The 24,609-nt window shown below is 41.2% G+C and overlaps 2 protein-coding genes, 2 non-coding genes and 1 gene segment (V, D, J or C); 3 read left to right on the top strand and 2 right to left on the bottom strand.

The window, feature by feature from the left end:
- Positions 1–390, bottom strand: part of LOC146573332 (E3 ubiquitin-protein ligase DTX4-like) — a 40,886-nt gene extending 40,496 nt beyond the window's left edge. The window contains exon 1 of the mRNA XM_085278105.1: positions 75–390. Within this exon, the coding sequence (XP_085134231.1) occupies positions 75–139 (65 nt within the window). The 5' untranslated portion in view covers positions 140–390. The remainder of the gene's footprint in view (positions 1–74) is intronic.
- Positions 391–1,014: 624 nt separating this feature from the next.
- trnat-ugu (transfer RNA threonine (anticodon UGU)) lies at positions 1,015–1,087 on the top strand. The gene has a single exon. It is a non-coding gene; the product is annotated as a tRNA-Thr (tRNA).
- Positions 1,088–1,742: 655 nt separating this feature from the next.
- Positions 1,743–1,815, top strand: trnak-uuu (transfer RNA lysine (anticodon UUU)). The gene has a single exon. It is a non-coding gene; the product is annotated as a tRNA-Lys (tRNA).
- Positions 1,816–2,194: 379 nt separating this feature from the next.
- Positions 2,195–5,535, bottom strand: LOC146573337 (Ig kappa chain V-V region J606-like). The segment is given in 4 exon segments: positions 2,195–2,649; positions 3,307–3,459; positions 3,568–3,759; positions 5,405–5,535. Coding segments are annotated over 4 exon segments (531 nt in total).
- A 3,689-nt stretch (positions 5,536–9,224) lies between these two features.
- LOC146573338 (ribosomal protein S6 kinase beta-2-like) lies at positions 9,225–23,042 on the top strand. 2 transcript variants are annotated; one of them, XM_085278110.1, is made up of 16 exons: positions 9,225–9,404; positions 10,617–10,671; positions 11,717–11,754; positions 11,845–11,959; positions 12,269–12,337; positions 12,455–12,602; positions 12,859–12,916; positions 12,995–13,095; positions 13,631–13,721; positions 13,828–13,918; positions 15,635–15,742; positions 16,961–17,023; positions 17,466–17,543; positions 17,778–17,885; positions 17,979–18,091; positions 18,832–23,042. In XM_085278110.1, the coding sequence occupies exons 2-16, from the start codon at positions 10,618–10,620 to the stop codon at positions 19,007–19,009; spliced, it is 1,413 nt and encodes a 470-aa protein (XP_085134236.1). In that variant the 5' UTR covers positions 9,225–9,404; position 10,617; the 3' UTR covers positions 19,010–23,042. The 2 variants fall into 2 exon arrangements, with proteins under 2 accessions (XP_085134236.1, XP_085134235.1); XM_085278109.1 differs by having other exon boundaries at positions 9,230–9,285.
- Positions 23,043–24,609: the final 1,567 nt, after the last annotated feature.

Consider the following 24,609-nt stretch of genomic DNA (forward strand, 5'->3'; position numbering starts at 1 on the left):
GGTCTGCCTGAAATACTCACTTTTCTACAGCTTTAATCTACGCACAAATGTTAGTACTTGTATAAAACACTCACCTGTTGATACGATCTTCTGCGTCCACACACTCCAAGACTTTCGGAACAAAATCCCGGTTCTTCATGAATGAAAATCTATCCTTTCGGCTCAACCATGGCTCCTTTCTTTCTCCCTCTCTCTACCCAACAAAGGAAAAACACTCTTCGCTTTCTTCTCTTATTTATAAATCTGAAAAATACACTATCCAAAAAGTCAGGAAGTAGAATCCATCTAAAGGGTTAAAAGTGGGAAAATGGTGCCTCCATTATGTGATGAAATTAATCTGGCACGTATCCCTTCGCCTCCATCTTCACTAACACACTGTGGTGAAAAACTATGAGGCTCCAGAGGGGACCCCACCAGCTCCTGCCCCCTCACTCCACGCCCAGAAACGCACCAGTGTGGACGCAAAGAAAGAGAACACATACAGCTTCAGTTTACTGACCTGCTTACTTTTTGTAACACGCGCACAGGTGGAATATGATTTCAAATGTAAAATTAAACCCTTTTCTATGTGTTGGGAATTCACTGAAATTTTTTTTAAAAGAAAGGAGTTTAGGAAAGTGGTTATCTTTGTGTGGGTGGTCGCACACTGCCGTCTAGTGGAGGACATGGAATGACATCTAGATTGTTTTATTTAAACTGAAAACATTTAAATTGAAATCACAGAATAACGAAAACTCAGTTGCACGTTTATCAACTTTTAGAAGCCGATTAGACGTTTTTAAAGTCTTAAGTCATTTCTCTTCATCTCTACGTCTCTACTTTTTCATATGTATGTTTCAATTAGCTTCCACTGATGACGTGTGTAACCAGGATTCAAAAATGTCTGTTTTACTTAATAATTATGTCGTAAAACATAATGGCGCTTTGGTTCTACAGATATACTCCTGCAAAGTCCGTTGTACTAACTTGACTCTAACTATTTTGGTAATACTGGCGGCTCTCGCTTTCGTCCCAGGCTCCATAGCTCAGGGGTTAGAGCACTGGTCTTGTAAACCAGGGGTCGCGAGTTCAAATCTCGCTGGGGCCTGTGAATCCTTTTCTGTTTTCATTCTTAGTTTAGTGTCTTGGACACTTCTAGACGACCCAGCAAGGTTCCCTAGAATTTAGCGTTTTCTTTCATCTCATAAAAAGTTAAGACCCAGAAAACCAAAATAAATTATTACAAAACAAAATTCCTACCTTGGTCCTATGGAGGACCACAAGAGCCACGCGCATCAAAATAAAGAATTCTGTGCTTATATAATGAATTGTAGAAGAAGTTCTTCGTCATTCGTTCATTCTTGTTAATGTAATGTAGCCTGATTCTCTGTTTACAAATCAGGTAGTGTAAAAATTACAATCAGAGAAGGTTGTTGTTGTGGTATTTCTGCGTTTGTATAAATGTATTTGCTGCATTTTGTAGCTGCATACAGTTTAGTAAAGGTAGCAGTTTGTAACAGGGAGCTAGCCAGCTACTCCCCGGTATTTTCAAACGCTTCAGAGCTAATAGACTATGTGCACCTTAGCATAAAACAAGAAGTTAGCATTTTCTCGTGCACAGGGTCTATTGTAAAGGCTATAAACACTGTAAACGACTCTGTGCCATTAACGTAGATCCGGACCAGTTTAAAAAAAACAAACAAACAATATAATTATATGGCACGTGTCTCGTCATATACAGCATTTATGTGAATTCGTCCAGAGCCCGGATAGCTCAGTCGGTAGAGCATCAGACTTTTAATCTGAGGGTCCAGGGTTCAAGTCCCTGTTCGGGCGTCAGAGTTTTTGCTTCTTCACCGTTTTTCGGTCTGTGGCGTGTGTTTATAATAATAATGTATTCTTTATTGATCACCGTGGGGAAATTCCTCTCTGCGTTTAACCCATTCACTCTGTGAAGCAGTATGGCATCCAGCCACTCCCACCCCAGCTTTACACTTGTTAGCTTAACTTAAAAAACTTTAAATTTAAAACTTTGAAATTTTTGTATTTATTTCTTATACACTTCAGTTTATTTCTAAGAAAACCAACGACCTCCAGTATCTGCCTGTTGCCTTATCTTGGTGTCTCCAGATGTATTGAAGTTCATAGCTTTGTAAGATATGTGGGGAACTAAATAACTGAGCAACATGGATAATAACATACACAAAGACTTAACTTTTTGTTTTGCATTTATAAGCAAAATAGCAACAAATCATTTTAACTACTTGAAGGAAAAAATACAGTGCATTTAGCAACCCAACATAAGAATGCCATAAATAAGAAGTGGAAGAAAAACAAAGAATCTACACTTTATACACAAAATAAAAACCCAGACATACACACACAGGTTGTATATATACAAATGCAACATTAATACATTGAATCCATGTAATAGTGGGCATAAACTATCAGCTGTGAAAGTGTAGTTGGTGTCGGAGTTGAAGTATTACTACTATTTGTCATATATTTACGGGTGATGTCAGGATCTGGTCCGGATGGCGGTCTTCTTCTTCTTCTCCTTCGCCCGAGCTTTCCAGTGGGTGACACAAACAGCCAGTACCATAATCATGAGGATGAAACCCGTGATCATGCAGTACCAGTGATTAAAAAGAAACCGAGATAAACCTGAAACTGATGACAAACAGACAAAATAAAGCCGAGGGTGAAACATGTTCTGAGACATGAAGTCCTGCATCACCTCTGACTGGTTTTCTTTTTTTCAGTGTGAACAAGTTTAACTCCACATTTATTCCCGGAGACTTCTTAATATAAAAATGTGATTTACACAACATTAGAAAGAAATGCAGCTGTAAATCAAAGAAGTTCATCAGGTTAATGCTTTATCTCTTACTTGGGTGTAGTCTGACACTCCATGGGTCGTGTCATTAGTAAGAAGGCCGTAACACTGACGTCAGTACAGTAAAAAGTGAAATTTTCAGAAGCCAGTGAGTGGGATGAATTGGACCCTTTCCCAGACCAGTTCTGTCTACCAGGCCATGTCTGACACCCCCGTTTTAGACCACACTTCACTCGACATCTTTCTAAAAAACCTGTTCATGAATCCGTCTCGTTCAGGCTGGAGTCCGAGCAAACGTTTAGAAGTTGCATAATTTCTCGATGTCCAGCCCGGTTTGTAAAATAGCTCCTGAATTAAATTTGTGTTTACATCAAGTACATAACCTCACCTTCTGTCCTGCTTGGACTTTGCAGGGGAAGTTTGTGTGGAAGAACTGACTCTGAGCTAAAGAAAAATTTCACAGTGAAATATCACCTAAAGGTTACTCTTACCCTGAAGCTTGGTTCCTTCCCCAATTTTTAAGTCTGAGTTTACGTAGGAAATACAGTAGTACAGCCCCAGGTCTCTGTCCTCGATACTGGAGATCATCAGTGCCAGAGAGCGGTTCACCAAATTCACTGTATAACGACTGTTGAGCTGAAACCCTAAAAAAAGAGTAACTGGTAGTTACTGGTCACCTGCTTCACAAAGTGAAATCACAGCCTTACACTCTCTGCATGTTTCCAACATTTTTAAGTGAGATGATCGGTCACCTTGGATGGGTCGTCCCTCTTTGAGGCTGGCAGACAAGATCATGGTGGGAGGTTTATCTGGGTGATGCTTAAGCCACGTTGTGTCATAAAGATAGGAGAGGTTACAGCCCACGCTGGCTGTTGAACCCAGCTGGACGTGTTGGACCTCAGCAGCAGGAACAAGCAGCATCCAGAACCCAGATGTGATCAGTTCTGAAGGGGATCAGAGGGACACCAACTTTTAACGAGCCACACAGAGAGATTTCTCTCTGCAGTGTCCTTAAAATTCAGTTTTACTCAAGCAGTGGGAAAATGTTGAAAAACTGCAGCTCGTCTAAAGTCCACCTGAACCTTTCTCAGACTCTGAGTGAGTCCCCAGTGTCTCCTATATATATATAAATCACAGCACAAATAACAGGTTTACAACCTGGTGGAAAAATCTGCACCTGCAGCCAGCACACAGCTAGTTTATGCTGTTAGTGCCTGGGTCACTTTGAATTATCTGACAAATAACACGGCAGCTAATTGGCTTGTATGTGCATCCATACAGTTTATGAATGCAATCACATCTGTCTCCAAACAAACAAACATGATGGTGACAAAAATGCTAACTTGGCTTAAAAACGAATTCCAAACCAGCGGGTGACATCACTGCGGCTGTTTATCTGTCATACACAATCTATGACTATACACTCAAGGCTGCTGGCACAGAAACCATCTAACAGAAAAATATTTCCATTTGAAATGATTATCTTACTCAGTGGATGGAAACCACAGATTCACAGAACTGGACCACACTGCGGCTCATTTTCCTTTATTTTCTGAAGAAGTGTTTCAAAAATATTTCTCTGTATCCACAGTTATGTAAAAGTGTTGCTCATTTCACATTTATTTACAGTCTGTTCATCCAAAAAAGAACTCATTGGCTCTGATGGGAAGCACTCAGCAGATTCGTTTTCAGAAAGAGTTTTTTTTCCATTCGAAATGGTTAAAAAGAATATTTTTGCTGTTTAATCAATACATAACACCTTAATGCTTTTTAAGCATTCAGTCTTCAAAGTGTATTCAGGTGCATTGAGTTTTATGCAGTTAGTGTGTAATCAGAGTCTACTTGGAGCAAATTCATTTGACTGGACAGAGACTGGAAAGGTTTTCTTGGCAGTAGTTGTAGCCTCCAGGTTTCCTGGATTTCCACTTCTGGATTTGCATCTTTTATCCTATACTCCCAGCAGACCCACAGCCAGTTTGGAGGAGAAGCACCTATGAACTACCATCTTCACAGAAGAGCATCAGAATTCAATTAAAAGCGAGGAAAGGGGTTTTAAGATCATTAAGATGATTAATGTTGTAGATTTAAAATGTTATGCAGATGACGCTCAATTCTCTCTTTGAGACGTATATCCTATGAATCAGCTGGAGGAGGTCATGTTATTTTTGTGACTTGAGTGGAACATATCTGTGAGTTCTTGTATCCTGAGTCGGAGCTTGCTGATGTGTAATCGTGGGTGCTGTTTTCTGTTACGAGCAGCAGTGCAGTCTGACTCCTGAGTACTTCCTGATGACCCCAAGTTCTTTGATTCAATGAAAATATTTGAACTTTTCTCCTCATGAGCATTTCTGTAGTTTACTTTTTTTGCTTTTTAACATTTAAAATATTCAAAAAACAACAATGAAACGTCCTGCTCCCATCATCACATCGAGTGTATGTCATGCCATCATGACTCCCTCTCTCATATCTGTTTGTTCATCTGACACAACTTTAACCTGCTGGAAGGTGAAATTTCCATCAGTATCATTGAAATTTGCCTCCTTCCTAAAGCAGACTTTTGATACCCCACAAAGCATTTTTCTTACTCACCAGTAAGAATCGATGTAATCCAGTGAGACCTCATCTTGTATCTATTTTCGTGTCCCTGAAGGTGATGATGTTAGGGTCTAACAGACCACTTCCTTTTCAGCTGCCAAGCCGCTGTTTCCACTGAAAGCCTGCTTCTGTATTCTCTTACTTTTAACTGCTTTCACTTCTGCTGTGAGGTGAATTTTCCACAGTAGTTTGATGCGAGTCTTACAATCATCCCATTGTAAGACTTGCATGGAGATCCGGGGACAGCCGGAAACATGACCTTGACATTAATGGCTAACTTGGCATTTAAGTTCTGCTTAACCTGTTAATGGTTATAAACTATTAAAAAAAATATTAGTATTTTGTTGCTCTGTAACGTATTTGGAACTAAATTATTGTAATAAAATGTTACTACACAAGTAAAAACTGCAATATTCTACTTTGATTCTGCATGTTTACATCCTAAGATATACACATATTCTCATGTAATCATCAGTTTTTTGTGTACATTTCATAGTCTGTGAATATCTCATGTTCATTCCTATTGCTTTTGCCTTTATAGTCATACATGTATTTGTTATTTTTGTGTACTTATGTAGGCATGAGTACATGTATCTGTATGTATATATTTACTTAGACTTTATACTTTTTATACATCACTACATTTATCTGTTAATTAAATGTTGTGCACCACGTGAGGGAGTATAACTGTATGTTTTGTTGTGCATAATGACAATAAAGAATCGTGAATCTTGAAATAAAGACTGGAGTTTGAGCATGAGAAGCAGGCTGACATAAAGGGAAGTTAAAACCACAGAAATGGCAGAAATTCTAAGAACATGAACCCCGAGTACACAACAGCAAAACAACTGTCACCTCTGTGAGAGGACCTGAGGTGGAAAATATCATAAAGCAAACATTAACCAAAGGATCAGCGATCAGCTTGTTTTTAAAAACATTACAGGGGAGCATGTGGTCGAGCAGCGCGGTGGCGGGGGTGTCTCTTTCACAGGTCTGATATGACAGTCAGACCTTTGTTAGGTTGGATTTGGATTTTCCCGATCGTATGGGGAAGTGGGTCATATGGGGATTTTTCTTTTAGTTGGTGCAGGTTTATTTTGCCTGTTATGGGTCACACATGATAGTACAGGAAATAACAGATGGTCTCAAGTTAACAGAAGACATTTAGATGTGACTTTGGCCTCACACTGATGACCCAGTTTGATTAACTTTAAAATGTAAAGATGTAGCTGAACTGATTTTTTTTGCATTAAATAAGAAACATAGGAGGGCCCTTTGAGTCAGATTTTAACTGTTTGTCGGATCAATCTGTCACCAAAACGTCCTTCTATAACCAGACAACTGTTGCTAAACTCTGAGCAAGAAAGGAATATGTGCTTCTGGATCTAGCAGGACTCGACCGTGAACCCATCAGGTCCTCTGAGTCAGGACGAAAACCTTTGGAGAGAAAATGTTTACCATGTATCTCTGCAGATGTGAGAGCAGCTGGAAGTGATTCAGTCTTCAAACATAAAACTGCGTCATCCCAACTTTTGACTGAGTTTTGACTTGAAAAACATTATTTACCTTATTTCTTATTTACTTTCTCCAATGAAACAAATATTTCGGTTTCACTGTTTGTTTGTTTTTTACATTTTTTGTGTCTCTCATTGCAACTTACTGATCATATAAGTTTTATGATGGATCTTACTTTTAAAAAATGTATTTTAATTCTAGATTTTTCGTTTTTTTCTTCTTAAATCTATTTTCTTGTGATCTAAGTTCAGTAGCCCACAATCAGACCCTGCAGAGGAAGTGAACAACCACAGTCTTTCCAGGTAACCTAAAAATGCTACCACGGTCTGCGATTGCAATTATTTTAGGTGCTCATCCTGTGGTGTGTCTCACTGATCTGCACCACCTGTTTTAAAGGTGCTGTATGAATAAAGAGTGATTGACTGAAGATTTACAGTAAACATAACAGAAACGGGGAAACAAGACAAACAGGGAGGAACAGGCAGGGAAATGCCATGAGACTAAAATATGAGAGGATTCAAAAAATGGGAACCAGAACCTTAACCTTACAAAAATGAAAACTTGGCGTCAGTAGTGCTTTGATATTGAAGCCTCACACGAATAGATTCACAATGAAAACAAAACAGGAACCCCAAATCTAAAATAACAAAAGCCCACGATGATTACTCGCCACCTCCCTGCACCCATATGTCATTTGCTTGCTAATTAATTTAATTTGACTAAAAAAATTAAAAGTAAGTTCAAAATGTCAGTGTTCAGATGATCCTGGTCCGTTACTTCTTCCAAAACAAACACAGCTTGATTAATACTAGGAAACACGTTAACGGATTTTGCCCACACTACACCCAAGCTGGAAAATTGCATTTCACCACAAGGTCACAAGTTTGACACTGCTACTGAAATGACTGATAAATGACCAACAACTGGGTAAAACTGGATGAAGGTGATTCTCAGGTAACTTCTTTCCCCATTTTTGACAGTTGTTTGTGATCCTCTCAGGAAACCTGTGGCTCAGAAACAAATGGGTCACTTTGTGGAAACCCAAATGATGACAGACAAAACTGCAGCTGAACAATAAATACATGAGGACGAAGAGAAGAAACAGACATTTCAAACTCACATGCTAAATGTACTATACTGTACTAATTCTGGCATAATCACCAACAAATTACAATAAAATCAAAAACTTTAATTTAAAAAAGTAAACAAAACAGTCCAGTTGCTGATATTTCAAACCCCTTATCTTTGCTATAGTAGTATTCTAATTACTATGAAAAGTACAAAACATTCACAGCACAAAACACTGTTACCACTAAAAAGGCACAGATGCATTCTTTTGAATTGACTAACTGAAGACAGGCACGTGTACGCTCCACAGCCACTTTATTAGGTACAACTTGCTAGTACCAACTTAGCCCTCTTTTTCCTCCAGAGCAGAATTAATTTGTCATGGCACTGATTCAACAAGGTGCTGGAACCATTCCTAAGAAATTTTGGCCCACACTGACATGACAGCATCACACAGTCATTGCATATTTGTCAGCTGTTCCTCCATGTTATGAATCTCCCGTTGGAAGCAGCCATGAGAGGATGGGTACAATGCGATCATAAAGACCATGGTCAGCAACAGTAATTGGGTAGACTGTGGAGTTTAAACACCAGTCAGTTGGTACTAAGGGGCCCAACATGTGCCAAGCAGTATCCCCCACACCATCACGCCACCAGCAGCCTGACCTGCTGATACAAGGCAGGATGGAGTGATGCTTTCATGTTGTTTACAAATCTGATCCCGATATCTGAATGTGGCAGTAGAAATCCAGAGTCATTAGACCCGGTAACCTTTCCCCCCCTTGTCTTCTATTTTATAGTTTTGGGAAATTGCAGTTTCCTGATCTTAGCTGACTAAAGTGTCACCTCAGGTGGACACTTGCTTTTGTAGCTCATCTGCATGAAGGCTTGATCTGCTATGCTTTGAGAGGTGTTCTTGATTGCAATGAGTGGTTATTTGAGTAACTCTCGCCTTCCCATTAATTCAAAACAATCATCAAGGTAGTTTCTCCACGAGAAGTACCACTCACTGGATATTTTTTCCTGTCAGAGCATTATCTGTAAACCCTAGAGATGTTTGTGTGGGAATATCCCAGCAGATCAGCAGTTTCTGAGCTACTCAGACAGGCTAAACATGAAAAACAATTATTGTTTTTCGCATTTTGATTTCCTGCTGCTACGAAACTCCAGTCCTGTAGATGGCAGTAAAGGCGGGTTAGTAACACACCGGTCATACACTCAATAAGCAGTAGAAGAAGAGTAGCGCGGCGTATGAGAGGAACCCAAACAGCTCTCTGTGGTTGTTTGTCCAGGTCAGTAAAATCTGACAAAGCAATGACAGCCACCGCTGGTTGTGCATAAAGCTGCTTGAAGAGAGAAAATCACCGTACAGAGAAAACCGAGCGTCCGCTGGATGACGGAGCGTCCCCAGGTGAGGCTAGTTAGCTTTAGCCTGTTCTCGGTGTTTTTATTTAGCCTGTCAAACCTGCTCGCAGCCTGACGTGTCACCGCACTGACAATTAAATGAAGTTAGTGACACTTTAAAGACTCTAAAAGACCATCTGTGGGACTAAAATCATCTCAGGGAAAGCTCAGCGCTTCTGTCACGGTAACACGTTTATTTGTTTCGGCTAACGTGGGAAGTGAATGAGCTCCGTCCCTGTTTTTTTTTTTTTTTTCACGCCGAGGCTTCGTAGATCGAGTAAAATAAGACAGAATTCACGTGTCACATTTAACGGGTTTAAACTGAAGATCAGCCGCGTCGTAAGCGTTCACTTAGCCGGGCCGTGTTTTGCTCGGTGGAGCCTCAGCTAATGTTTGTTTGGTTCAGTATCTTTTGCGGTTATTCACACACGGCTTGGTGTTACAGCCAATCAGCTGCAGCAGAGTGAGACGAGGCTGGAGATAACTTCTGTTCTCTCCTTAATTATCAGCTGGTAAAACATGCTGGGTTTTGTGGTTCCGGTGTGTTGTGGTCCAGTTGGTTAAATTTGGAGTGCGCTCACAGTCTGAAGATGTGTTTGAACTGACTCAGCTGATGCTGTGTTTGAGTTACACGCTGAACAAGCACATTTTCAGAAACCTTTGAAATGAAGCTGCATTTTGGCTGTTAACCTTTCCTATTTGGGCACCTGGTATAGCAGAACATTCATTAATAAACGTGTGGATATCCAACCTGGGATTGGCAGTGTAATAACAGCAACAAAAGCACTGCTGAGTGAATTACAATGTTTTATTGATATTTAAAATCATTTAAAGTTTCCATCGGGTTATTTTGTTTTGCATAGTGTCATTTTTAGATTTTAGATCTGATTAATTTAGTCTAATCTGCCCTTCATGTTCGTCTGGTTATGCACCTCTGGACGGCTCCCAGTGCTGCTGTTAGGAAGTCACATCCTCATTAATGAGTGAATAAATACATTTATTTATGTTCTGCAGAGTCACAGAACATTGCATTTTGTTTTCTTCCCAAATATAAAAGTATGTAAACCTGATTTCTGTACAAACCAGTATCCTACATAAATTTCCAGTTATGAATTTGCAGCAAAGTGTAGTTTTCACATTCTGCAAAAATGTTCCCGTGTTTGTAAGTAAAGTGAATTGAAACACAGCAGACTGTCTGACTGCACCGTCTTTGTTTCAGGATGGCAGGAGTGTTCGACATCGACTTGGAGACTGAGGACATCAGTGACACAGAGGTCTGCATTAAATGCTCATTATAGCCAAGCCAAATGAGAACAATGTGAAAAATGATCATGTTTTTATACGATAGTTTATTTATGTTGTGTAAATGTATTGTTAAGTTTTGATAAATGCTGTTTTTCTTTACTTTGTCTTCTGTAAATACTATAAACATACAAATTGTGAAATAATGACAAAATATGAAGTGCCACATGTAGGGTAAACAGGAAGTGACAGAAAATGATATACTTTTTGCATAAAATGTTGAAAGAAGATCACAGATTTGTAAAGCAGGTTTACCTTTTTTAATATATTCTGAAATTTAAATGACGAGATTAAAAGAAAGTACTATAACTAGGGGCTTTTATTTTGAAACTCCTGACACAATCATCCCAATAACTTTGTGTGAGTCACTGAAGGCTTTGTTTGGAAAGTAATGCATTCTTTTGAATTGACTAACTAGAGTTTTATTCTGAAAAACTAACCCTTTTATAGTAAACTGGGAGCATGGCTATTTCCTGTCCTTCTGCTTTGGGCTTTGTATGCTCTTATAGAAAGGGGACAACTCGATGGGTTGGCCATCTCATAGAATCTAACTCACCACGTACCCAAAACTTCTGTTTGCACAGGGGAGCCAATCAGAAGACAGCCACTTTAAAAGGGGTGTTGCTAAAAAAGCTTTAAAGTTTTATTATTCCTTATTATTTTGCTGCTGTGTCACAGCTCTGAAGAATGTTGTGTGTTGTTGTTGTTGTTGGACCTTTTCACCATCTTGTGGTGCTACATGGCATTACATACCCGGCCCTATTTTAACTTCAGCTGATATCTCTCCAATACAATACACAGGCTTGTTTGACACAGCTGCTATTTTTCAGTTTTAGTTCGTCTTAGAAGGTGTGAAGTTTGGTCCAGAAGGCAGCAGGAGTCATCCATTTCAAAAGTCTATAATCTGAAATTCTTGACTATCAGCTCCTTTTATGCAGCCCTCATTTCGATTAAAAGTACCTTTGAAATATTGCAGCTCCATTTAACCCTGTTTGTCTTCTTTCTCCCTGTCTGTAGGATGATGTGTGTGACTTCACTGTCCCAGAACCAGAAAAGTAAGGCAGGTTTAACAGTGCATATAAAACATAAATAAATAATAACTGCTGATGCCAGTACCCATACTGGTTATTTTCTCCTCTGCCTAGTGCCCAGACGGAGGAGGTGGAGCTGACCAGTGAAAGTGTCAACAGGGACCGTGAGAGAGTCGGACCGGACTGCTTTGAGCTTCTTACTGTGCTGGGAAAAGGAGCTTATGGCAAAGTGTGTGTCTGTGTGTGTGTCTGTGTGCGCACATGTGACACTTCTTTAAGTAGCATGTTTCTTCAGCACAGACTTTTGGTTTTATGTATTCCTTCTTGATAACAGTAGATCAGAGTTTTACTGGTCCCTGTTACCTTTTATTACCTCTCTATACATTACTAGGTAGTCTAATCTGTGATCATACTCTTGGGGAAATTCCATCAACCAAATCTTCAAAATCTGCCTTGATTTTTCAGATTTGAATTTTAAAACGTCCCACCTGATGCAACCACAGTCGTACAGCATCCTGCTGCTTTTCTTTCTCTGCAGGTTTTCCAAGTGAGGAAGGTTCAAGGGGCTCAGACAGGGAGAATTTTTGCCATGAAGGTCCTGAAAAAGGTACGTGGACGGATCCTGGATGCTGTTTCTCCTTCCTCGCATTGCACACTTTTCATTTTTTAGTTTGTCTCTGTCGTCATTATATCAAGCCCCCCTTCCACTCTTTGTCTCCTGCAGGCAAAGATAGTGTGCAACGCTAAAGACACGGCCCATACGCGAGCAGAGCGAGAGATCCTGGAGACGGTGAGGCACCCGTTCATCGTAGATCTGCTGTACGCCTTCCAGACTGGAGGAAAACTCTACCTCATCCTGGAGTGTCTGAGCGGTAAGCTGGAGGCAACATCCAGCTGTGGGGCAACGCATCTTTACCCTGACTTACCCGTCAGGTCCTTTTGTCAAAGGCATTTTACGGATTGGAGACACGATATGCATGTAGAAATATTCTTAACCTGCACCCAAAATACATGTCAAACAAAATCTATGTGACTGAAAATCCAGCCTCTGATATTTGTTATCATACCACGCTGTTCTGACATTATGTGAACTCTGTCTCATCCATGTGTTCTGCTGTTTATCCTCAGGAGGAGAGTTGTTCATGCAGCTGGAGAAGGAAGGCATCTTCATGGAGGACACTGCCTGGTATGTGCGTTTTGTTAATGATGCTGAAAACGGTTCACTGTTTAAGTAATGTTTAATGAAAATGTTGTGTATGCTTAGCTTCTATCTCGGAGAGATCACTCTGGCCCTCGGTCACCTCCACTCTAACGGGATTATTTATCGGGACCTGAAACCTGAAAACATCATGCTCAATCACCAAGGTGAGAGCACAAGTTTGCCTGAGAATGCACAAAATGCAGAAAAATGTAGAAATGTGGGGCACAGATTTCTTGGAGCCGCTGTTAGTACAATAACTGCACAGCAGTCATATTATTATGCAGATAAATGCTTTAAAAATGCTCTAACAGCACAACTGTGATGCAGAGTTCAGGGACTCTAGCAAGCTCAGATGCACCTGTCAGTCTAAGAGTTACGTTTGACTGACAGGAGGAATTATTCAAGCTTTAACACTTCATAACAAAACTGCTGAAATTGTATTAAGTTGGAAACTCTCCATAGAGGGTCTCATTTCTTATAGCTGCCTGTAAACGTGTTTATTTCTCCTGCACAGTCTCATATTTTAACTAACTTGGTTTTAAAGCGTGCCTCAAGTGGACACTAGCGGTACTGCAGGCATCATTTTGAATGAAGGTGGCGAAAAGAGGCAAATGTCTTGAATTCTAAACAGGATGTAATTGTACCTCAGGGAGTCGTTTATGCCTCATCTGAGTGCTTCAGTTTGATTTTCTATTTAAGGACACATCAAGCTGACTGACTTTGGGCTCTGCAAAGAATCGATTCACGATGGATCCGTCACACACACCTTCTGCGGCACCATCGAGTACATGTGGGTAACACACACACCTAAACGTTACAGACTCCGAGGCTTCGGCTTTATAACCCATCACAAAAACGTTCACTCCCTCACTTTGTGTTTGCCTGTTTTCTTGCAGGGCTCCAGAGATCCTGACCAGGTCGGGTCACAACAGAGCGGTGGACTGGTGGAGCCTCGGGGCGCTCATGTACGATATGATGACTGGATCGGTAAGCTGGAGCCTGGAGTGTTTTTTAGGCTGATTGGCTGCTGTAGGGCTAAGCTGGCTTTTCTCTGTACCTCCTCCGAAAGCTCTCCTCAAAAAGAGGAAGCTTGCTTCTCTTTTTATGAAGAAGTGGTTGCTGCAGCCTAACAGAATAAAAGACTGCCCCCTGTGGCTAGTATCTGCAATCATTTTTCTTTTTTTAGTTTAGGGCGATAGATGGTGGTTTGGAAAAAGAGCGGCAGGTCAAAGAAGAGCTTTTACTGATCATCCAGAGAGCCTCGAGGTTTTCATGCTCCTTCCTGCAGTTTCAGTTTGTTTCTGTGGAGCCTTCAGGCCGTTTCTTAAAGTTTTGCTTTACAAAGATGAAGGCTGAAATCTATTTCACAACATCGGATTTTCTAGTCAAGGTATTTTATTTAAGAGTGAAAGTAGTAAATCAAGTGTGTGCTCCAAACACCCTAAGGGAGAATATTTATTTCCTCAGCTCCACAATACTTCAGCTAAAATGGTTATTAAAAACAAAGTGGTGGTTGGACAGAGAATTTCTACAAGCGATGGATTCACGCCTCTGTCCACAAAACTTGGATTGCTGGAGCTACGTCTCAACTGCCTGTCAGCAGCAGCAGTATAAATATGATCAGAAGGTTCAAAGAACAGGCTTCCCAGATTCACAGTCATCTCCTCATATGTTTCAGTCAGCTTTCAGTGCAGCTGCAGGTTTTCAATCAATCATCAGAAGTCCTGCGATGACCTCTGCAGAGAGCAAAAATAAACTTGTTTCAGGTTCACCTGAATTTTGTGATAACGGCTGGCTCTCTGGATACGACCGAGCTGTTTTCAGTTGAACTGTCCACAGTTTCCGGGAGCGAGGAGGAGCGAGACCAGGAGTCTACTCGTGCTTTTGTTCCTCGCATTCATGAGGTTGTGCACCATCAGTTGAGCCTGTGAGCACGTCCTGATGCATCAGCATTCAGAGGAAATGGCCTCAACCTTGCCATCTTGTGCCAGCACATGCAAATAACAACTCGTCACTTGAGCTCTTCCTCTGATTTGGCTCACCGTGACATCATCCACTTCCCAGAAAATGAAAATCAAGTTAAAGGATCTCTGTTTTAGCACAGCATGCACAATGTGGAGGCACAAGTGCAAGAACAGCACTTCCAGTAGAAGCTCTGAAAATAGCAGCCGAGCTGAAAACGGTCCAGAAGTGCGCGAGACGATGAGCCTGTACCTGATTTAAATTTGTCCTCAGCTTCTTGGAAGTCCGGTTATTAAGCAGTGACATCTTGATGGTGAGCATTTGGACTGTGACGAGACAGTCAGACATTTTTGTTCATCAAATGTTCAGAAGTAACAAAAAATGCAGGATCTCAGACTCCTTGTGTTTGCTGTTCAGATCAGTTGTGCTCCCCTAGTTTTCCTACAGAGGGCCGTACTGGTCCAGGAAAAAAATCCACCAGTATGTCAGAACAGCAACATGTAAACTTGAATTCCACATCAAACGAGGAAAAAGTCACAGGAGGCCAAACTGGTGGTGCAGGCTGACAGTTGCAGTGTTATTTCCCACCAGTGGGCTCCCCTGTTCTTCCTCAGTTTAGCCACCCTGCTGCATTTAGGGTCAGGCTGGGATGGAGTGACTTCTGTGCCCACAGAATCGATTAACAAGCAGTTTTAATGTCTTGTTAGTAACCGCTGACTGACTCCCGTACTCTGTTTTCAGCCTCCGTTCACGGCGGAAAACAGGAAGAAGACCATCGATAAGATCTTGAAGTGTAAACTCAACCTGCCGCCGTACCTGACAATCGATGCCAGAGACCTCGTCAAAAAGGTGCGTAGCACAAAGTGACATGAAACACGGTGCAGCTGTGCTTGTCCTTCTGTGCATTTTAAAGCTTAAATGTACTTTTTGAAGTTTTCTCCAGTGAACTAAGAGAAAACACATCAAACATCCAGGGTAGCAAACTCGTTTCTGTCCCTTCACAGTTTTTAAACTGGTATCTCATCAACTCCCAGTTGGTTACACAAATAAATCATGCTAAAGAAAAGCAAGGTTTTGGCTTTAGATTGTGCCACTTGGAGTGGGTTTCAGTTATTTTTGCTTTTTTAAAATAATGCATCGTGGCTCCTGGTCTGGTTTGTACACATATGAGTAATTGCTGTTCGTGGATTCGGTGTCAGATCAATGATTCTTAAGAATTAGTCGGGGCTCGCCTCCTGCCAGCAGCCTCCCTCCTTCACGTCTGCCAAGAGAAGCTGGCTGTCCGTCTTCTCAGCGTGCGGTGGAGACTTTACTGCCCTTCCCAGTCACACATCTCAGTGTAGCGCTCTCCTTTCTGTGCCAAAATAAAATCAATGTAGGAAACAGTCCAGGGAACACTCGGTAAGCAGATGGTTTTAAACATGTCCAGATTTTTCTCTGGAACATTTAACTTTATATATATTTATCGTAAAAGTTTTGAGTCCAGGCCATTAGTCAAGTTCACCTTTAACTTTCACAAAACTTTGTTTTGTACGCAGCACCCGGATGTTTTGCTTGGGTTTTCTTCTGCACAGATACTTTCAGTGGACGTTTCTTCCACCGTTCTCCTTCATCTGGTCATCTGACACCTTAAAGCAACATAAAAACTTTGCAAAGGGACCAAATGAATGACTTTAGTTTCAGTGATTTTAGTCAAAAAACCTGCAAAAGCCAGATTTTTGTGGCTGGAAAAGTTTTGAAAAGTCATGCTAATTATCTGACAAATACTTTCAGTCACAAGTTGCTCAAAATGAGTTAATTTTACATTAAAGTTGTTTGTTCTTCACATAATAACTGCTAGCATTGAATGAAAATGTTTTCTTATAAGTGAACGTTGCTGTAGAGTCTTTGCCTTACATTACAAAGCTCCTTGAGGTAACTGCTGTTGTGATTTGGTGTTATATGAATGTAGAGGTTAGAAAGAGTAAAACCTGAAAACGTGTTTGAGTAATTATTTCAGGCTCAGGGTTTTAGACACACAGTTATCTCCCTGCATGGTGACACGCCCCACTCTTATCTGTTTTTCAGCTGTTGAAGAAAAACCCAGCCCAAAGACTTGGCTCCAGTAAAGCAGACTGTGCTGACATCCAGGTAACTAACTGTGATGCTTCCTGTGTGAGCTACAACACAGGAAACGCTCTGAAATACCTGCAGACTGTTCATCGTTTAGACTAAATCTGTACGGAAATCAATCTGATGTACAGTGTTTTCTCTGAATCAGACTGTGTGTGTGTGAATACATGTAAAGCAAAGATGTGCTGGTACAAGATGTGCAGGGAAAAATAAGTGTAGATTGAAATCAAAGACACTTGAGATGAAGAGACGTGGGTCAAAGATGTAGAGGTCAAAATGATTCCATTTAAATGAGATGTGGTTTTAGATTAAGGGCCACACCTCTGATCACGGCTCATATGATGGGAATATTCCACACTGCTAAACCAAAGCAGACGCTTTAAAACAAAAGGGAGCTGAACTCGTGACGTTCCCCCGAGAACACAAGAATCTAAGAACAGGTTCTTTTGTTACTTTACAGAAACACGCCTTCTTTAAACACGTTAACTGGGACGAGCTGCTGCATAAGAGACTGGAGCCGCCGTATAAGCCACAGCTGGTAGGGCACTGTTTCTTATTCAAGTTAATCTATTCCTTTTATTTATTCAAAGCCAGAGGAGTTGATTCAGCAGTCTCTACTCCCTTTTTTCTTTAAATTAACTTCTCTTCCCATCTACCTCCTGCTGCGTGTTTCTCTTTGATGTTCCCAGACCGCTCGATGCCTTTGTCTTACCTTCACACCAACTTATACCTTTTATTAATTGCTCATTCTTTTCTCTCTGCATATGTGCAGCAGTCGGATGAGGACGTGAGCCAGTTTGACACCAGGTTTACCAGACAGACGCCCGTGGACAGTCCGGATGATACTTCGCTCAGCCACAGCGCAGAGCTCGCCTTCGCTGTGAGATTATCCTCCTCATCAGACTTCTTTTCTGTCCGCTACATAATGAAGCCTCAGATAGTCAAAGGCTCTTCGCTCGTCTGCTGTTTTTAGGGTTTCACATACGTGGCTCCATCGGTCCTCGAGAGTCTAAAGGAAGGCTTCTCATTCGAACCCCGAGCGAGAAACGTACGCCGACACAACAGCAGCCCACGCACGCCCATCAGGTAACGCAAAGAAAGACACTTCTGTGAGTCTGTATTCAAGAGAAACGGTCCAAAAACTTTAGTTCATGGTCCTCACAGCTCAATCACTAGTTGTGACTGAGCTCCAGAATATCTGCCTGGAAGCGTTTCAGTATGCGGTGCTGGGACTTCTTTCTAAAAGGACTTTGACTATAGCCAACATGTTTACTTATTTAATTTTTAAGCTGAAAGTTCTTCAGCCTGAGATGTTGAAAGTGAATTTCTTTAAGTTTTTTCATGTTAACTGAGTCTACAGTCACTACATGTACTCTGCAGGACTTTTATTTAAACTAGTCTGAGATATTTTTAGTTTTCCAAATGTGTCCATCACCACACCGGGAACAAAGACACATTTTTATGAAACATTTGGGTTGCATTATCGGATCCTTTGGTAGGCCAGCACTGGCCCCTGGGAACTTTTTAAACCAGGAAAGTAAGAGTCTTGAGAATAAACGTCTCTGTTGTCCTAGCCAAGATAGGCAGCTGTGAACTGACATGAGAGAAAGTGAAGTACAGTGCCACTGACACTGAAATTACAAGATTACAGGGTAAGAGTCGGACAGTGTGAGAGCTGCAGTCCAGCTCAGAAGAGTGCAAATCCTCCCACTGGGAAGAATTAGAGGAATGAATTCTTGCAAACTTTGGGAGATCATCCAAAGTAAGCTTGTTTATCTTCCTGCTCATGTTTATAATAACTTGACCATTATTTTTTTTTCTTTCAGTCCTTTAAAATTTTCCCCCGCTGGGCCGTTCAAGTCCAGCCTCGACGGAGAGCCAGACCCTTTCTCTCCGATGTCTCCACCGACAGCGGCAGCTCCGATGCCGAAGGAAAACGGAGCCGCCAGTCAGCCAATCAAAACCCCTGCGAGGAACAAGAAGCTGAAAGGACATCGGAGATGAGGAGGAGCTCCTCAAAGAACGAGCCTTGGTCAGATTAACATGTAGTTTAGTCGTGCTGAGGAACACGAGTTGGAGAGTTGTGGTTTTTCTTTAACTACGAGGCTCCCGAGAAGCCAAAATCATCCATGGGAAGCCTTCAGTTTGCGTTTTTGTTTCATTTTTAACTTTCATCTCACCTCACATTTAAAATATATATATATTCGGATACAGTGCTGCTGCTACTGTCCAGCACTTTTATTTATTTCTCATTCTTTTCAAAGCTTTAGTTTACAGCCTCGGTATATCTGCAACTGTATTTCTGTCACGCTGTGCCACTAATCTCTGGGAAACAAAAGTCCCACTGGAAAGAGCTCAATAGCCACTAATTCTCCTCAACAAGGTCGGCTAAATGACTGATGGTAACAGAGTTTACCGTCTTGTATGACCGCCGGTGTGATCTCAGCAAAGGGAAGCTGGGATATAAAGTTTTGGGGGGTTTAATTAGGTAATCAGCTTTTAATTAGTTCATCAGAGTTTGGGCGAAGAGGTCGGCTATCACAGGCTGACGTTTTAATTAGCGGGCTGATGAACGATCACATGATCGAAGGTAGAAATTGACCTTCAGCCATCGTCGAGGCAGCAGGTTGGTAACTTCAGGCTAAAGCCGTAGGATTGGGGCGGGTCAGACATGAGATGATGTGTTTGTGAATGTCTCCGAGTCTTTCTGAGCAGCTTCATGTTCACTGCCAAAGGTGTTCAGACACATACTGTCCTCGTATCTCACCGCAGTAGGGTGAAGTGCTTTATTTATTTGGTTTGCCGGGAAGGTTGTAACCAATCATCAGAAAATAAGAGCTTAGCAGTCAGTGCAATGTACAGTGGAAGCAGTGTGCTAAACATGGTGCTCTCAGACGACAAAAACCTTGTATAAAAATAATATTTTTGGGTTAACTGAACAAAATATTTTTACATATGAATTGTAATAAAAGGTGTTTTTGCCTGTCGTGCTCAGAAAAACAGTAATTCAGCACCGGAGGGGATCACACAAGTTACATGTTCATCTGATGTTACAGCTGTTTGATTTCCCTCTTTTCTTTGAAATAACGGGACATCAGGAAAATGACAAACCTGGGTGAGCATTAAAGCTACTTATTTTAAAGCTTTGTAAGTGTAAACACGCGCTGAGTCGATGTCCAAAGCTGGTGTTAGAGAGATCAGCTGAAGCTAAACAAAGGATGGGCTGTACCTTCATATAAGCCAGTCTGTACCACGAGTTGGTGAAGTGAGTCACCAGGGAAGTCATTAACATAACAAGCACAGATTAAATGCCGCCCCCGTGTTGGGAAACGTATAAAAAGTACCTTTAAGGAGCTCAGACAGCTCTTTAAAGCAGCCGAGCAGGAACTGCAAGCGCAAATATTTCAAACAAATTAGGAAATTAAATGGAGAGCTTTAAACTGGACCTACTCTGCTCTGTTATATCTATAAACTCTTAAAATGGTGAATTATTGTACCAAACATCATCTAAGTGTGAAAAAGTTTCACACAGTTCTTTCTACGCTTCATGTCACAGACACGGGATATACCTAATATGGTCATATTATAAAAGCCCCGCCCAGCTGGTGTTCAGACCAATTAGAATAAAGTCACCCTTAAAGGGGGAGGATGAACTCAGAGGCTGAACAAAGGCCCACAAAAAGATAAGGATTATTTTGAACTGTGAATCATGCAAAGCTACTCTGGTAGAGTCCAAGAATAAATAACTATGGAGCAGAATAAGTCCACTTTAAACTATCGTCCTACTCCAGTAAGGTATACAGGTGGACGCCTAACAGACTTGATGTATTTGTTTTCTGGATCGTTGATTCACTTTAACACTTCAGCCTGGTTTACCGCAGAGTCGAATGTATTTCACCAGCTGTAAATTTTCCTTTGCACCTTCTAAAAAGCTAAAGTGATCAGCGTTACATCAGCATATGCTTTTGAAAGTTATCATATGAATAAATGTAGATACCATGAAGTTATTGCTGTATTTCCAGCATCTTCACTAACCCAGTTTTCTATGTCAGTGCCATGCATGCTGAGTGGAGGATGAATACTAAAGATTTTCTACCTCCTCGTCTTCTCAAGCACGTCTTAGCTGAGTGACAGTATCTGTTTTGTACAGACTTTTGTGATTATCAGAGGATGACTCTTACTGACTCTAATGTTTCGTTGTTTCTGCTCTAATCTCACCACGAGATTCACATTTGAGGTTTTGAGGTAAAATAACTTCCATCTCAGGATGAACTGCTCAGTGTTTGATAACTTTTTGATTCTGTATTGTGATGTGACCCACTGGTTAGCAAAGTCCTGCCTCACGCTTTGCTGTTGCTATCTGAGAGAGTGGGGAGGGAGAGACTGAGGGCGGCTGTAGGCTCGTACGCTCCGTCGTCCTTCTGGACTCTGTGTGTTCACAAAAGTAGCGTCACGTTCTTTCAATGAATTTAAAACAAGCGCGTGTGGCCGTAAACTCATCGGCAAAGAGTTTGCAAAAGAGCTCGGGTGAGACAGACGTGGACTTTTACACAATCAGACGTCTTTCCACAGCCACAGGAGTCGCCCCCTACTGGACAATAAAAGGGATGCAGATTTAAGGCTTTACTTTTTGTACCCAAAAGGTACATCGATCTTTATATACAGTCTATGACTGAGTGCCACTATAGATAAATATATCCAGCACTTTGGCTTGTGCACTACTATCAGCCACGGTTCTGTTATTTTTGCAGCGATCAGGTAAGAATGCTGAGCACTGTTATCATGTTAGCACTACCTCAAAGCTGCTGCACTGAAAATTTGTGGTCTTATTAAAAAAAAAAAGTAGCCCAGGGAAATTAACATGGAAGCACCACAACGTGCAGTTCCTCTAATGTCCACCAGAGGCTCCAGCAGTGAGTCAGTCCCCACAGACGCCCATGTTAAAATATCCGTTTACAGCCTGCAACAAAAACACGGTTTAGGTCTCCATGGCCAGTTTCCCCTTACAGAACAACTGTACACAAAGTGAATTTCACTTGTTTATATCACATTAAGGCCTAAAGTTTGCATTATTAGGGGTGTGGCCTCTTTGAAAAGAGCTGAAGCTGCTATCGCTAACTATCATCGCGTCAGCTAACTGGAGTTCCTGACTGGAACTCTTTGTGGTGTTGGTTCCTTTTGGCGCATTTTTGAATGCGTTTCTCTAACAAACACGACTCGCTGTGCAGTCGTACCAATCATGGTCCAGGAAGTCGGTGTTTCAGCTTTGGGGGAAATTCTTGTACTTTTTTAAGTCTGTCATTTGCATGAATTGGCAGATATCTGAATCCATCAGTTTATTGATGCACATTAAATAAAGTAGCTGTAGCTTGTCACTCCACTCTCTCATCCAGATGTGGTCACTTCTGGCTCCCAAAAAAAATAAATGGTAGAGGCCATAGTGCGCCTGAAAAAAACTGAGCTGATGGAGTTAAATAATGATGGATTTCAAGCTTGTATGTTTTCTGTTTATTCATATGATTGAACTCTGTTATTATTATTATTTTTTAATTAATTAATTTTGTCAAAGGGAAGATTCCTGTGTTCACGCTCCTGTTCGCAGGAAACGAGCCCGGCAGTCCTCCTGCTCTCTCCTGCAGCCTTTCTTTCATTAACACTGGACACAGTCTGCATGCACAGCCTGTGCTACAGCTGAGGAACTCCTCACACTGCAGCTTGTTACTGCAGCAGCACGGTGATAAACGAACTCATGATAAAATTTGCATTTAGGCTGCAAAAACAATCTTTGCTTTCAGTTTTTGTGTATTTATTTACATAATGAATAATTACAGTGTGATACAGAGATATGTTGGTGTGAACAGGAGTCTGTGGAATTTGAAAATGTATATTCTGAAAAATTGAATTGAGGAAAACAGAATGGAGTGGATTATACCTTAATTTGTCATATTTGCTTATGTTTTTTCTTTCGGTCGTGTGTTCTTTCTTCAAACTGATGAATGTGTTCAAAATAAAATGAGTTGCTGAGTTGTTCTTCTGAGATCTTAATGGACATTCAGCAGTTTTGTGGTTTCAGATATTCAGATTTATTCAGCGTATCGAGCACTAAAGCTAAGAGAAATGTTTTTACTCAAAGAGTGCTTAGCGCTTCCTTTTTCAACGACAAGCTTTAAAGAAATTCACATATTTGATCTCGACGGATCGATAACAAACAACTGGCAGCACCTGTTTCCTGTAAAGGCCGACAGCATACACCCTCGCCTCCTTGTTAGCACAAATATCTCTCGTGGCAGCAGCTCAAAGCATTTAGGCACGTAGACTTGATCGAGGTGACCTGCTGAAGTTTAACCTAAGCATGAGAAGGTGGTAAAAATGTGATCTAAGGGACTTTGAAAGATGGACAGACTGGTCCGAGTAGTCCCGCATAACCCACACAAAGAAAATATCCAGTAAGCAGCAGTTCTCTGAGAGAAAATGGCCCGTTGATGCCAGAGGTCAGAGGAGAATAGACGCACTGCTTTTAGAAAGGTAACAGTAACTCAGATGACCAAAGTGTGAACACAACACGTCAAACCTTGAAGGACTAAAGCAGCAGAAGGTTTCTGCTGTGCGTTTCAGACAGTAGGGTCAGAATTAGGTGTAAACAGCATGAAAACATGGATCCGGCCTGCCTTGTGTCAAATGTTCAGGATGCTGGTGGTGTGATGGTGTGGGGGACTTTTCTTGGCACACTTTGGGCCACTTAGTACCAACGGAGCCTTGTATAAACACCACAGGCTACCTGAGTGCTGTTGCTGGCCATATCCACCTTCTGATGACTGTTTCCAGACTAACAGTATGCCACAAATCACTCAAATGACTTCATGTTTTCAACTCTTTCTGTGTGTTTTTCTTTCTGTGGAGCATTTTGTAACTTCAGGGTCTCCACATCTGCCTCCATCTCTCCCTAGCATCTCTCTGCATGTCCGGCTTCACTACATCTGTTTTTTCTTCTCCGAGGTCTTGTCCACTATATCAACTGTCCTTCCTCTGCACATGTCCAAACCATCGCAGCCTCTGTCTCCAGACCTGAGCCGTCTAATCTTGTCCATCCCGGTCACTCCCAGTGAAAATCTTAGCCCAGTTAGAAGTTTCCAAACCTCTAACTTTATTGTTATTGAGCCAAGTTTACCCACTTTTTAAAACCCCTTTCTCTGTTTTCTTGGCTACCAGCGTTTATTTCTGATCCTCTGTTATAAATATAAAACTGATGCACTTGGTTTCAGGGTAATTTTAACTTTAGATTGTGACTCCTGGTGTGGGTGTAAAATTGATTTAGTTGATTTTTTTACAGAAAATATCTGAAAATATCTCCTGCACTTATGAAGTCATAAAGCCTCAGAAATGTTGGTAAAAGTAATAAGCATAACATTTGAGCCACCCCTGGGGACTCTGTGGGCTTTTACTCTGAAAATATTCATAGTATGAAGATAAAATATTGCATGACTACATTAAATATAAAGAGGTTATTATACCAAATACTGAAAAGATGTAAAAATGGTGTGTGTGTCGGTCAGATGACGTGGGCACAATCAGAAGAAACATTTGTTCACAGAGTCGCTATCGTG

This window comes from Mchenga conophoros, linkage group LG6 (genome assembly GCF_057382185.1).
Source record: "Mchenga conophoros isolate Kocher_MC1m ecotype Shallow Benthic linkage group LG6, M_conophoros_male_GT1.1, whole genome shotgun sequence".
Taxonomy (NCBI): Eukaryota; Metazoa; Chordata; class Actinopteri; order Cichliformes; family Cichlidae; genus Mchenga; species Mchenga conophoros.